Consider the following 13165-nt stretch of genomic DNA (forward strand, 5'->3'; position numbering starts at 1 on the left):
CTTTCTAATTCCGTCTCATCCGTCACGTCGACGCGGGGCTGACCTTCTCGGGCGCTGGGGGGACCCGTGGTGCCGGTGGTGGTGCCGGCGGTGGTGCCGGTGGTGGTGCCGGCGGCGGCGGCGGTGGTGGTGCCGGCGGTGGCGGCGGTGGTGGTGCCGGCGGCGGCGGTGGTGGTGGTGGTGGTGCCGGCGGTGGCGGCGGCGGTGGTGCCGGCGGCGGTGGTGGTGCCGGCGGCGGCGGCGGTGGTGGTGGTGGTGCCGGCGGTGGCGGCGGCGGTGGTGCCGGCGGCGGCGGCGGCGGTGGTGGTGGCGGCGGTGGCGGCGGCGGTGGTGCCGGCGGCGGCGGTGGTGGTGCCGGCGGTGGCGGCGGCGGTGGTGCCGGCGGCGGCGGCGGTGGTGGTGGTGCTGGCGGCGGCGGCGGTGGTGCCGGCGGTGGTGGTGCCGGCGGCGGCGGTGGTGCCGGTGGCGGCGGCGATGGTGGTGCTGGCGGCGGCGGCGGTGGTGGTGCCGGCGGTGGCGGCGGCGGTGGTGCCGGTGGCGGCGGCGATGGTGGTGCTGGTGGCGACGGTGCTGGCGGCGGTGCTGACGGCGGTGCTGGCGGCGGTGGTGGTGCTGGCGGCGGCGGTGGTGCCAGTGGTGGTGCCGGCGGCGGCGGCGGTGATGGTGCTGGCGGCGGCGGTGGTGGTGCTGGCGGCGGCGGTGGTGCCAGTGGTGGTGCCGGCGGCGGCGGTGGTGCCGGCGGCGGCGGTGGTGCCGGCGGCGGCGGTGGTGCCGGTGGCGGCGGCGGTGGTGCCGGTGGCGGCGGCGGTGATGGTGCTGGCGGCGGCGGTGGTGGTGGCGGCCGGGAGCAGCAGGGCCCCATCGGCGGACCCCCCGTCGGGGAACACGTCCCCTTCCAGGGTGGAGGCGGGGAGGAATGCCGAGCCCTCCGTCTCCTCGTAGGGGCGAGCGCCCGCGGTGACTTGCCCGGACGGGACAGCCGAGGACGGGAGCGACGCCGTGGGAGACGGGCGGGTGGCGGCGGCGGACGATTCGGGGGTGGCGGTGGCGGTGGCGGAGCGGGCTGTCGCCGTGGAAGACCGGTCGACCGAGGGGGTCCGCGGGGTGACGGTGTACGCGCGGTCGGAGGAGGGGGCGGCGGCCTCCCCAGATCCGTCCTCCACCTCCTCCACCGCCGTTTCTGCGACCGGAGGAGAGGAGGTGATGTCTCCGGGCGTCTCGTCGGGGCGCTCTACTGGCGCTTCCTCCGAGGGGATCAGGATGGACGCGTAGTCGAAGTGAGAGCCGACCTCCTCTACCTCCTCCTTCACCTCATTGTCCTCTCGGTTGAAGTAGTCGGGCGTGGCCGCCTCGAACTGGTCTCCGCGGGCCTCCTCCGGTAGGCCTTGCTCCAGGTGAACCTGGGAGGGGCAGAGGAGGTCGCACATGATAGGGTCAGGCGGCAGAATGGTCAGGTGGTTGGGACGTTTGAAATTACAGCTCTGAAAGGTCCTGGGTTCGAACACTAACCCGTAGATTCTCCAAAACAAAAAGAATATCACAAAGAAATTGCACCATACGAGAAGTGGAAAAAATTCCAGTTAATGCAGCATCAAGGTTAACTACTGATCTTTTGATTTACTATTGATGTTCATGTTTTATAATGGTGTTCCTGTTAACTAAGGTTATGGTTTTCATTCATGTATACGTTTATTTACAATTATACACAGCAATTATACACATTATTATACAGCAAATAATACATAAAAATGTAGCCGACGTGTGTTGGTTGACGGGAGACGAAGGTACCTCTTTTTTAAAGATTTTAATTATTTAAGGTTTTTTCCTTTAAATGTAAAGTGAGGTAGACAGGAAGGTATGGGAGGTAGCGGGGAAGACATGCAGCAAAGGAACCGAACCCCAGTCGCGCTCTACCCGCTAAACCACAGGGGGCGCCGCAGACGAAGGTACCTCTTGTTTCCCGTTGATGAAGGTGAGCGTCGGTGGCAGGGTGGCGGTGGCGGCCGGGTCCACGTCGTCCGCGTCCCCTGGACCCAGCTGGAACTCAGTGCCGAGCCCCAGGGACATGTCCGTGAGCTGGGGGAAGCTGATCTTCCCGTCCTCGCCTATCTCCAGCGGCTTGTTCAGTATGTCCAGGATATGGCTGACTGTAAACAGAGATCGGTCGTTCAGATCGGTAACTCAACCTCTTGTTTTTCATGCTATTCGAACAAACAGAAAGTCACAACAAGGGAGCAAGGTCGCATTTTGATGTTGACGGCAAATTGTCCCGGCTTTAACGAAAGTAAATATTCCCAGGTTCTGATTAAAGGATGCCAGTTCTTCTTATGTAGTGAGCCTGTCTTTACGACTTTCGGGACTGTGTATTTGAAGCTTGGATGTTTTTATCCAAAGTCTGTTTGAGCATCAAACAGACTTGTCGGAAGTTCAACTAGGATGATGGAAACGAATCCCACTGAAACCCATCGGAGGCCAAACACCAAACTGCTGTGTGTTGGTCTGCCGATCGGGTCGTTAGACCATTCAAAGCTATGGTGATGTTTACTCTATTGACATGTTTGCCTCGAATGTAAACTGGGCCGCGGTATGGAACACAGAAACGGCCTCGCGTTACCAAAAACATTTCGTACAAACCAGTTCCAAGAAAACACATGGGAAACACGATAAACCTCGACTCGATTCGCGCAATCTTCCGCTTTGTTCCCCGTATGCCTGGCCCCGTGCCGTACGAAGTCGATTGCGTTTAATTGCCGACTGGGGGTTTACACGACGTACTCCAAAACAATGAGGAAACACTTCTCATGTCTTGTTGATGAAGGTGAGCCAACGACTCGCGTCTGGCTGAAGACATGCTGTTTGTATATATCTCGGAGGCACTTAGGACCCTGCGTTGGTTATGATTTGGGTCTGGGGGGCCCCCCTGCCGAGAGAGGGTGGTCTCGGCTCAAACAATATGCGCCTGTGTGTCCTTATTAAGACTTTATGGACACACGTGGAAGCCATATCGTGGGAACCGGCATGAAATGTGAAATGCGTAATAGTACCCCTTGCACTGCACCTGAGGTGAGCGCCCTCTCTGAACGGTCATTAACGCACGGACACACACACAGTACGCACGATAAGAAGCCGCAGTTTGCCTTAAGAGTGAGAGTTATGCGTGTTTCTGTTTGCACGTGTGTGCCTGTTTGTTTCCATACATGTTCACATATGGAGTCAGAGAGAAGAATAGGGAGGAACTCAGGGAAGGAGTGACTAATCGGGCTGGGATTCTGGGGCTAATTTCGAGGAATTGCAAAAATTCCTATTTCTGCTAAAGTTTCGCAACATAAACACCAATACTTCATCCTCCCTCGACATGCGTCCCAACATGTGTGGTGTGATGTTAAGCGCCTCCCTTGATGCCCTACAAACTCTTACCCGATTGATTGTGGTCGTGCACGTTCACGATGATGAGGTGGTAGGGCGCTTTGGACGACACGTCTTCGGGGACGGCCAGCGCTTGGCTGAGGTCGTACGGCTGGGTCACCCCCTCCAGGCCCGACGAAGAGTGGGAGGAGCCAGCGTCGGAAGACCCGGCCTCCTCCGCCTCCTTTTCCGTCTCCTTGTACACCACGGCGGTCCAGGGACGCTGCTCCTGCCCCACGCCCGGCTCCGGGGTCACCCCGGCTACCGTCGGCACGGTAACGTCAGCCTCAGACGGGCCGCGGGTCACCCCCGGCTGGGATGAAGAAGAAGAAGAAGAAGAAGAAGAGGAAGAAGAAGAACGACTCATGCTCGTGCTGCTGGTGGAGGTGGTGGGGGTGGGGGTGGAGGAAGCTTGGCTCCACGCCTGCGACGGGATGACCGGCGAGGGATCCTCAGCCCCTCTGGACGCGTCCCCGCTGGTGCTCCCCTCTCCACTGCTGCTGCTGCCGCTCTCTGCCTGGTCCCCCTCTGCCTGCTCCGCCCCCCCCTGGTGGGTGTCCAGGCGCGGGGGCTGGGTCGGAGGGGTGGGCAGCGGCGGGAGTACCATGGGACCCTGGGAGCCCCTTCCACCCGGGACCGACTCCACCCGGTCGTGACGCGCGTCGATGTCCGCGTCCCCGGAGCCGTACTCCGGGAAAGGGGTGGTGCCGGGGGCGGGGGTGGAGCCGCCTGGGGCCGGGCTGGGGGTGGAGGGAGCCCTGGAGCCGGGCCGCTCCGTCGACCCCGGTGCGTCGGTGTCGGCCGGGGTCGGGCGCGCGGTGGGGTCATCGGGGACGCGGGCGCCCGCAGTCGTTGGTGCGCGGACGGCGACGCGTGGCATGACTCCGCGCAGCGTCCCGGCCGTGTCCGAGGCCGCCTGTGGCGTCGGCGAGGTGGCTAGCGACCCGGGTTGCTCGGTTGTGGCGTGCGCCGCGTCCGAGTCCGGGGTGGGCTTGACGGTGGCGACGGTGGCGGCGGTGGCGGCGGTGGCGGCGGTGGCGGCGGTGGCGGCGGTGCTGGGGACGGACGCCGCTGGCGTGTAAACGTTGACGTTGGCAGCCACTGCAGGGGCGGCGGTGGTAGGGTCTGGCAGCCTGGCTACAGAACAGGAAAGGGAAATTAGAGAAAAAGCAAAATAAACATGGTGGAAACACGAGTCCAAGCATCCAGGGGCAATTAGAGAGGAGAGGAGAGGAGAGCAAATGACAGGGGGATGGGTGAGATGACAGAGAAGAGGACAGGGAAAGGAAGGAAGGAAGCAGAGGTTCTAAACAACGGTTTGGTTATGACTCATGGCGATCGTGACAGCGTGTAAACAGGGAGAGATGAAATGTCACGGCAGCGTTTGGTTCCAATTCTCAATCAGCAGGAAACACAAGAGGAATACTGTTTGAATGATGCTGTGCAACCGAGTACACTTAAAAGGAGACTTTTTTCGAACAGCAAGTAGCCGTGAGAACAAGGGTAGGCACACAGAGCTCTATAAAAGGACATTTTAAACTTGAAGGATATTTTTAAAACATTAGTCACCTGTCAGGAACACACCCCCGTTTAGATTACTGGAAGATATCTACGTGCAACAACGTCAGGGTAAGAATAGACACAGACGCCCTCCAGGAAAAACTAGATAAAAGACATGGGAACCGTTTTCAAACTGCACTTTTAGGGCTGCCCTAGACAGACGTCAAAGGTCTGTCTAGGGCAGGAAAGCAAAGAAGAATCACAAAGAGACATACTACTATGCACACTCATTTCTGTGTGACTAATCCTTAGTCATACAGTAAAAAGCGTCTTGCAGAAGAGAGTTTTGAGCTCTCAACCAAACTCATTCCGAGCACAAACTTTTACTTTTTACTGTCTCTGAAAAGTTTGTATCATTGTGATGCAATGTGGACCATGAGACCATGGTGTGTGCGGAACAATGCTCCTTTGTGTTGGTCTGCTCTCCGCATTTATATAGATAGTCCCCGGAGAGCAGGGCCCTAGACATGTACGTCACTGACATGCTGCTTTTATAAACAGCATGTAATTGACTTCTTCTTGCTCGCTGTCAGAAACACGCCTGCATGGGCGGGGTGCCTCCAATCCTCGCTTTCCTTTCTCCCTTTTCGTTCTTTCTTTCGTTTCTCTCTTCTTTCGTTTCCTTTTTTACTTTCTCTTGCTACATCCTTTTTTTTCCTTCTGTGTCAATCATCTTTTTTTCTTTATTTCCACTTTAATTCTTTTCTTTTCGTCATCACACAACATTCCTTCACGTACATAGCATAGCATAGGTGCTAACAACCCGCCTCAACACATGTACAAACCGTTTCTTTATATTCTGGACGTAGTCGCGCAGTCATCACTTATTATTTATTACGGAGAACCGGGTGAAAGTGGAGCCAAACTCCAAAGCTTTCGACCCTGCCCAGGTATGATGTCATGGGCTTGGCAACCAGGGGCAATCTGGCCTGGGCTAGGGTCTGTCTACGCACCAGTCGGGCTATGGTGCGTTAGCCCTGCTAGCTCCCGCCTCCACCACCAGATTGAATGACTGGCACGGCAGCCCTGACACAGAGTGACGGGTAGGAAAGTACCGCAGCTGCAGAGCTAGCATTGCTTTGACATTAAGAAATGCCATCGTATATATATATATATATATATACATATATATATATATATATATATATAATTTATTTTTTTTATATTTACATACTACAGTGTTTATCGCGTTGAATACTCCAAATGGCAATGAAAAATGATATTTATGCATTTGGATGTGTGTTTAACGTTTAATAAGCAAGATGGAAATTAAAAAACAATATTTATATACGTGTATTTGTGTGCAACATTTAACAAGCTGATTGTATTACTTGTTTTGGAACAAAATGATTGGTGGGATTTGAGCTAGAGCTTCTCTCATACTTTTTACTTTTGTTTTTGAAAGATTTACCCACTTTGGCTTTCAGTACAGCAATAAAGGTATTTTGTTATGCCTGCCCCAAGCTCAGTCGTCCAGGAATTTATAATGGCGTGTGTTTCTGTAGTTCATGCATACAACTATTTAATAGAGTGTCAGGGATACGAGGAGAAGGATGAAGGTGATGGAGGATGTGTTGGTGGTGGTGGAGAAGGGGTCTTTTTTATAAGCGGTCTTTATTCTTTAATGGGGAATTACAGTACTTTTGCTGTTCGCCTCCCTTCGCCTCTCTCTCCCCCCCCTCTCTCTCTCTTTCTCTCTCTCTCTCTCTCTCTCTCTCTCTCTCCCCCTCTCTATCTGTCTCCCCCTTTCCCTCTCCCCCCTCCCTCTGGGCTTGGTCCAGCTGTAATGCATTAAAGACCTGTCCTGTTTCTGCAATATCTATGCAAGAGAGCATGAGTCGGGTTTTCCCCTCGTAAAAAAAAAAAAACATTGTCCCGTCGTAAATGTCACCCCATAGAGGTTCCATCTTCTATACAATTTGTTGTGTTTCAGAGGGGGGCAAAATCCAACAAAAATGTGGGGTTCCACCCCTCGCGGGAGTATTGCGTCATTTCTCCGAGAGGGTTTTCTGCTGTGATTTGGCCGCTGGACAACGCCAGAGTAAGGCGCGCCACGGATGACGACAATCGCGTCTCAGGATGCCAGATGCAATGCAACACACAGATAGCCGACTTTGGTAAGAAAACAAAAAACCTTTCTCTTCTGCGCAATTAAAGCCAAGCTCTGAGAGTTCTCAGCTGCACTGAAGTCACTCTTGGATAAGATTGGAGGCAAAAGTCTGAACTTAAACGTCTGAAACTCTAGGAGAAATTAGGAGAAGTCTCAATGGACCAAAAAAACAAAAACGGTCTGCTTTGTCTTGTCTTTTGTTTAGCTGTTGACCTCCTTTCAAACCGTTTCAGTATTTCTCCGGCCTTCTCTAAGGCCTCCCTGGAACACAACGGTGTCCACCTATACAAGATGTCCCTCCCAGCAGACCGAGAAGCCTGGACAGCCCCCAGCAGGACTCAGAGATAGAGGCTCAAACAAACAAGCTCCCTTACCAGAGACTAACTGTTAAAAGAAAAACAATGGAAGGCATGCTATCATGATCTCCTTGAAATCCTTGTTCCTGCTGTGGAACAAGGATTTGATGTAACGCTCATGCTAACAGAAGAACACGTGATGAGGTGTCGGCTGAGCCTATGGCTAACCCCTTAACTTCAGAAGGGCGGAATTTACAGCAACCTTAGGCCTTATACCCCCAGCGGCCATTTTGGTTATAAATGCTAGCAGCTACTAGCGTTGAGGCCAAGGTGGAGTCATGGCCATGACCTACTGGGCAGAGACCCATGTGGTTAATCACAGAGGGTGGGGTTATCTCCCAGCTGCCCTGGGGAATACCCAGGGAACACCCAGAATGAGCTGAAGAACACCTGGGTGACCCTACTTGCCCTACGGCCCCCACAAACCCCTAATCTGGACGAAGTGGAAAAGTAAATGGATGTTGGATGGATGGATGGTGCTTTATAACAACAGTGATGCGCTTCAATGTTATTTCCCCTTATATGAACCCAAAAAACACGCATTCACAAACACTGTGACAAGGACAACTGTGCACGGTGCCACCGGCATGCCCATCAGGCTAAATTTGGCGTAAAAGTGCCTTGTGCAAGGGCACCTGGACGTTAAGCCAGGAGAAACTACAACCCTTTGACGCCAATGAACCGGCTGTTATTCCCTGAGCCATTGCCTGCCTACTGTTTTAGACAAAACCGATCAAAAATAGTATCTGATTGAGGATATGACAGTCTATTCGTTAGGGTATTTAACCACCTGCTGGATGGTTCTGGGTTCAATATCCACAGTGTACCGGTAGGGGACCTTGCGCAAGAGGTCTCACCCCTACTTCATTAATGACTGTATTTTTAACTACTTGGAGATAAACCTCTTCAGTATGAACTATGATTCATCGGAGAAAGCGATTTGTCTGCTTTACCCTTAAAGCAGTACACTCCATATTTGGCAGCATTAATTATGATTCATTAGTAATGGAGATAACCCTTAAGCATAACACTCTGTATTTGGCAACATTAATTATGATTCCTAAGTAATAAGCGATGAACCTTACCCTTTAAAGCAGTGAGCTAAATTTTTGACTATATTAATTACAATTCATAAGTAATAAGAGATTAACCTTACCTTTAAAGCAATACACTCCATATTTGGTGGCGGGACTTGGGAAGCCGGTCTGGTTCTGGAAGCGGTACAACGTCCGGACCCCCAGAAGCCCCCCGCCGCACTGAGGCCTTGGCACGGAGACGGGGTAGCGGACGCTGCCGTCCGACAGCCAGCCGTAGTCGCAGCGGCCGTAGCCTGCCCTCCAGGCGGCGTACAGCTGGCCCGGAGAGGCCAGCACCGAGTCCCGGGTCAGACACTCCCGCCGGGCCTCCTCCAGGGACAGCTTGGAGGAGATGGGCGGGTGGAAGACCTCCCCTGCGTGGGACAGAGGGCGGGAGGGTACAGTGGGTGAACTGTCTGCCTTTCGGCATCCCTGAGCGAGATTCCCGGGCCTAACCCCTACCTGAACGTTAATTCAGCTCTGCTGAACACAAGTTAGATGACTCAGCATTGGTATTTCAGTCTAAATGTTATTTCTGGAACATTCCTGTTAATTATGTTGCTAAATGCAATCATATATTCTGCTCCTATTTAGTATTTAGCTTATCAAACGTGCTACATTTACATTTGGTGCTACGAAAAATTGACAACACGATTATTCACCCAACCATCACAAAGACGACGTAGCAGTAGATTTGAATGCATTACGTAGCACGAAACATACAGTTCATCCCTTTAGAACAGAAAATACTCTTTAAACTAAAGCTGGAACTTACCGTTGAGTTCTTCAACGTAGCAGTAAACATCGTACGTCTCGTCAGAAGGACGCAAGCCGTACGTTTTCACTCCCGGCTGGTTCTTCCTGTCTCCATGGCAACCTGGACGGGGCTTCGTGATTGGGTACCTAGAAAATGATAAACGCACATCAAGGCATTCAGGAGGACCTTTTTATCAAAAGCAAAATAACTAAGTAAGTATGTGAAGTCGATCCCACTGGATGTTTTCGGTCTGCCTTAGTACGGCCTTCGACAAGAGCTTAGAAACGGTTGCCTGGCCACAATCACTGATACAACCGAAAAAACACTACACCAATCCCGCGACGTTGACGCACGGCAAACTACAATCCAATAAATGGAAACTCTGACTGATAATACATGAAAACACACACCTGACACTCTTGTCAGCCAACCAACCGGCGTCACACTGGTCAAACCCGTCCTCGAACGCGGCGCTGAGCTGTCCTGGGGTGGCGATGCTGCCTCCCGCCGTCAGGCAGGCCTGTACGGCCGCGGGGTAGTTCAGGGTGTAGCGGCTGACACTGGCCCGGTAGTGGAAGACCACACCTGGGGGGGAGAGGAGGAAGACCACCGGGAATAATCACAACTATGGCTAAGGGTGGGTGGGAAGGAGAGTGCAGTGACAAGGGTTCCACTCTAGACCGTTAAAGGTACTGTGTTCGTTCCCCGACCTTTGGGCATCCTACTACCGCTTCCTGCAGCCTGAGGACACGCATCTGAAGTCACTGGAAGTCGCTTTTTAGATAAAAGCATCTGCTGAATTACGAAGAGCAGATTATCAGGGGGGGGAAAAACCGAGCTGACAGTCACTGCTCTGGTTTGAATTTCCCCCGGCAGCTGAGTTCAATTCTTTGGGTTTGCAGGAGGCGGGGGTGGTAATCTGCCACAGTGGGACACTTCAAAACAACGGGCATGGAGACAAAAAGCAAAGCCGCTCAGTGCAGTTTCACATGCAGTTAAAACAAACAACGTTGTTATCACCGTTTTATCAATGTTTTTTGTTTTTTGTAAGTGGATGAACACTACCTTCATTATTCAACTCCTTGCGAGCCTAGGGATGCTGTTATCCGTAAATGACGCAGAATTAGATATGATTGCCCGAAGAGAAAAAATAGGAAAGTTCTTTTTTGGAAGTGGAAACTCTCATGTAGCCAATACAAAGGCCGGTTCGGCAAGGCCTAGGCTGAGTTACGGTGTAGGGAACCACGAGACGTTGGGCTACTTTAGCTGTCATTTCAAAACCGTTGAGGCTGTTGTCTTGCGTAAATTGGCTCCATTATTTTCAACTGGGAAAGAGTGGGGAGTGGGGGGGGGATTATATCTTGTCTGTGGGGATATCCTGGCAGGGTAGACGACGTGGGGAAGATGTGAATGAATGAATGGATGGTGAACACGGAGTTGTATGTCCCGTGCATAAGAGACCCTTTGTCTGGGAACCGCTGAACAAAGCCAAATGTTCGGTGCAAATGTGGAATCTTTTTGTGAGTGTCTTGGGCCCATGTGAACACGGAGCTCTGGATGAAATATTATCCAACACGGGCGGTGCTGGCTTCCTATATCTGCCCTGGCTGTCTGTCTGGCTTCTCAGTGGAAACCGAAACAGTGGGAGATGTTTGGCAACGAGTCAACGACAGAGTGCCATTATAGCATTCAACATCTTCCGGATTAAGTGGTCTTTTGTCGTTGTCGTTGCTGGGGTTACTGCTGACATGTTTCGTGCTTTATTATATCTGCATAAATGATGACTACCCTGGGTGTTTTAATAACACACGTGCTGAAGCCAGTTTTGGGTGCACCTGGCTGTTGTCACGGTAACATTTCATATTTGGATCTATATAATTTTTTTCACAGAATTGCATGCTGGGAATTGCATGCCTCAATTAAGATGTCCACTTTCCTCCTTCCAGCCCAGTGACTGCTGCTCATTTTCAGTGTGTCGTTATAAAATTGTATTTATGAGTGCACAGAAGAAACATGGAGTAATGGTAAAACACTCTGACTCATCGTTTTCTTAAGTTTCGGTCATAGTTTCCCAAACTAGTGGCTCCGTCAGCGACAGCGAGTGAATCATCCCACAGAGGATGCTCAGCGATTTTTCTACCACGTTTCTCACTATATTACAAATGAGTCTGAACTATTCAGAGTCGGAGTTCATGTTCTCTGAACGCCTTGACCCCCAGAGGACTGTGTAGCCGTCCGGGCTAGCCGCACTGCGAGATCTCAAAATACACGTAATAGCCCAAAAAAAACATACAGCAATGTCGACGACGCGTTGACCGCCACCACCTCTGACGTGTACTCACCACTGACGCTCAGCGAGACCGAGTCCTGCGAGTCGTCCATCCCGTGCATGACCTCGCAGAGGTAGAGGCCGGCGTCACTGGCCCTCAGGCCCAGCACCGTCAGGGAGGCGTCGCCCGGGGCCCCCGACGACGGGCCGGGCACCGACACCCTGCCCTTGAAGTCCTGGCCCACCTTCATCACCCCGCCCTGGGACACCAGCACCACCTGGTCCCCCTGCCCGTCCAGACGGCTCCACTTGACCCTCAGCTCCTCTGGGTGCGGGGTGGGGGAGGCCTGGGAGGGGGGCAGCGCGGGGGAGTCGGAGACGGGGGTGGAGAAGTGGCAGGGCAGGACCACCTGGCCAGACAGAGACCCCGACACAGCGGAGTTCTTTCCTTCCATCTTCTTGATGTCATGTGCTGGCGCTGAGGACACACACACACACACACACACACACACACACACACACACACACAGACTTTGTAATGCTACAATAGATATTTTTCTTGCATTTTATCATCAGGTGTATGTCTGAGTGAGTGAGTGAGTGAGTGAGTGAGTGAGTGAGTGCGTGCCTCCGTGCATGCGTGTGTGTGTGTGAACGAAAACTATCAGGAGGCATTATAAGAGAGCGATAAGAATGGTGAGAAAAAAAAGAAATAACAAGAAGAACGACTCAGAAGGTCATTAAAGGAGGGTATAGGCCACTCACCTTGTTGGGTAAAGCCAGCACAAAGGCACACCAAACACAGCAGCTGAAGAAACATCTCGAGCCAATCTATTGAATAACACACCGTTACGTCTAATGCGACGAATTTACATTTGTATGCATACGACGAACACAGCAAGTGTCAACTATGTGATTGAGGAATGTCAGAACTATAATTCGATTTCCATATGAGCTGTCAGAACAAGGAATCTGATGTAATATTCAATAAATAAATAAACATTATCAAGCGATCCTTTCTAGACAGTCTGACAGCTGATCCTAATGGACATTAGCGTTTTAAGTGTCTGCTTTTATCAACACGTTTGTTATCGTTTCTTTATCAGTGTGGGAACATTCCAACCACAGCTAATTGACAAAGACCACAAATAAAAACAATCAAGATTATCAATAATATACAATCAAGTCAAATTCATAAAAATGAATGATTATCTATAAGAAAGAAAAGCATACAATGGCCATCCAGTCTAACAACTTATTCAGCATTTGGCTTTTCTTGAAGTCTCTTAAAAAGTCTCGCCCAAGTCCATATGGGTGTAACATAGTTGCGTCAACCTCATATTTTAGTTAGGGAAAGATGAAAACAATGCAAATAAAAGTAAGGATACCTTTTAAAAAAACACCAACACAACTTGAACCGTGCTCATCCAGTGGTGCGTGTCTGCAGCGCTTTGACTTTTTAGGTCCCTGGGGGTCGCGATCCAAGTTCTCCCGACGGCTCCTACCTCCTTGAAACAGCTGTGTGCCTGAACCGCTCTCCGCACGACTAAACCCACGACTGAGAGCAGAAATCCACTTTACACATAACGTGAGCCCCGCCGGTTAGAAAGAGGAGGGACGCACATGTTCAAC

The 13165-nt window shown here is 52.1% G+C and overlaps 2 protein-coding genes across 2 annotated transcripts in view; one reads left to right on the plus strand and one right to left on the minus strand.

Moving 5' to 3' along the window:
• The window catches only part of vcanb (versican b), a 23899-nt gene extending 10741 nt beyond the window's left edge, over positions 1-13158 (minus strand). The window contains exons 1-6 of the mRNA XM_060049652.1: positions 12922-13158; positions 12299-12364; positions 11607-12011; positions 9675-9849; positions 9283-9410; positions 8588-8881 (exon numbers count right to left, since the gene is read on the minus strand). Coding sequence (XP_059905635.1) covers positions 8588-8881; positions 9283-9410; positions 9675-9849; positions 11607-12011; positions 12299-12353 — 1057 coding nt within the window. The 5' untranslated portion in view covers positions 12354-12364; positions 12922-13158. The remainder of the gene's footprint in view (positions 1-8587; positions 8882-9282; positions 9411-9674; positions 9850-11606; positions 12012-12298; positions 12365-12921) is intronic.
• Positions 1-13165, plus strand: part of LOC132455688 (multiple C2 and transmembrane domain-containing protein 1-like) — a 160818-nt gene that overhangs the window by 119835 nt on the left and 27818 nt on the right. The gene's annotated exons all lie outside the window — the stretch shown is intronic.

The sequence above is a fragment of the Gadus macrocephalus genome, chromosome 4, assembly GCF_031168955.1.
Source record: "Gadus macrocephalus chromosome 4, ASM3116895v1".
In the NCBI taxonomy this organism is placed as follows: domain Eukaryota; kingdom Metazoa; phylum Chordata; class Actinopteri; order Gadiformes; family Gadidae; genus Gadus; species Gadus macrocephalus.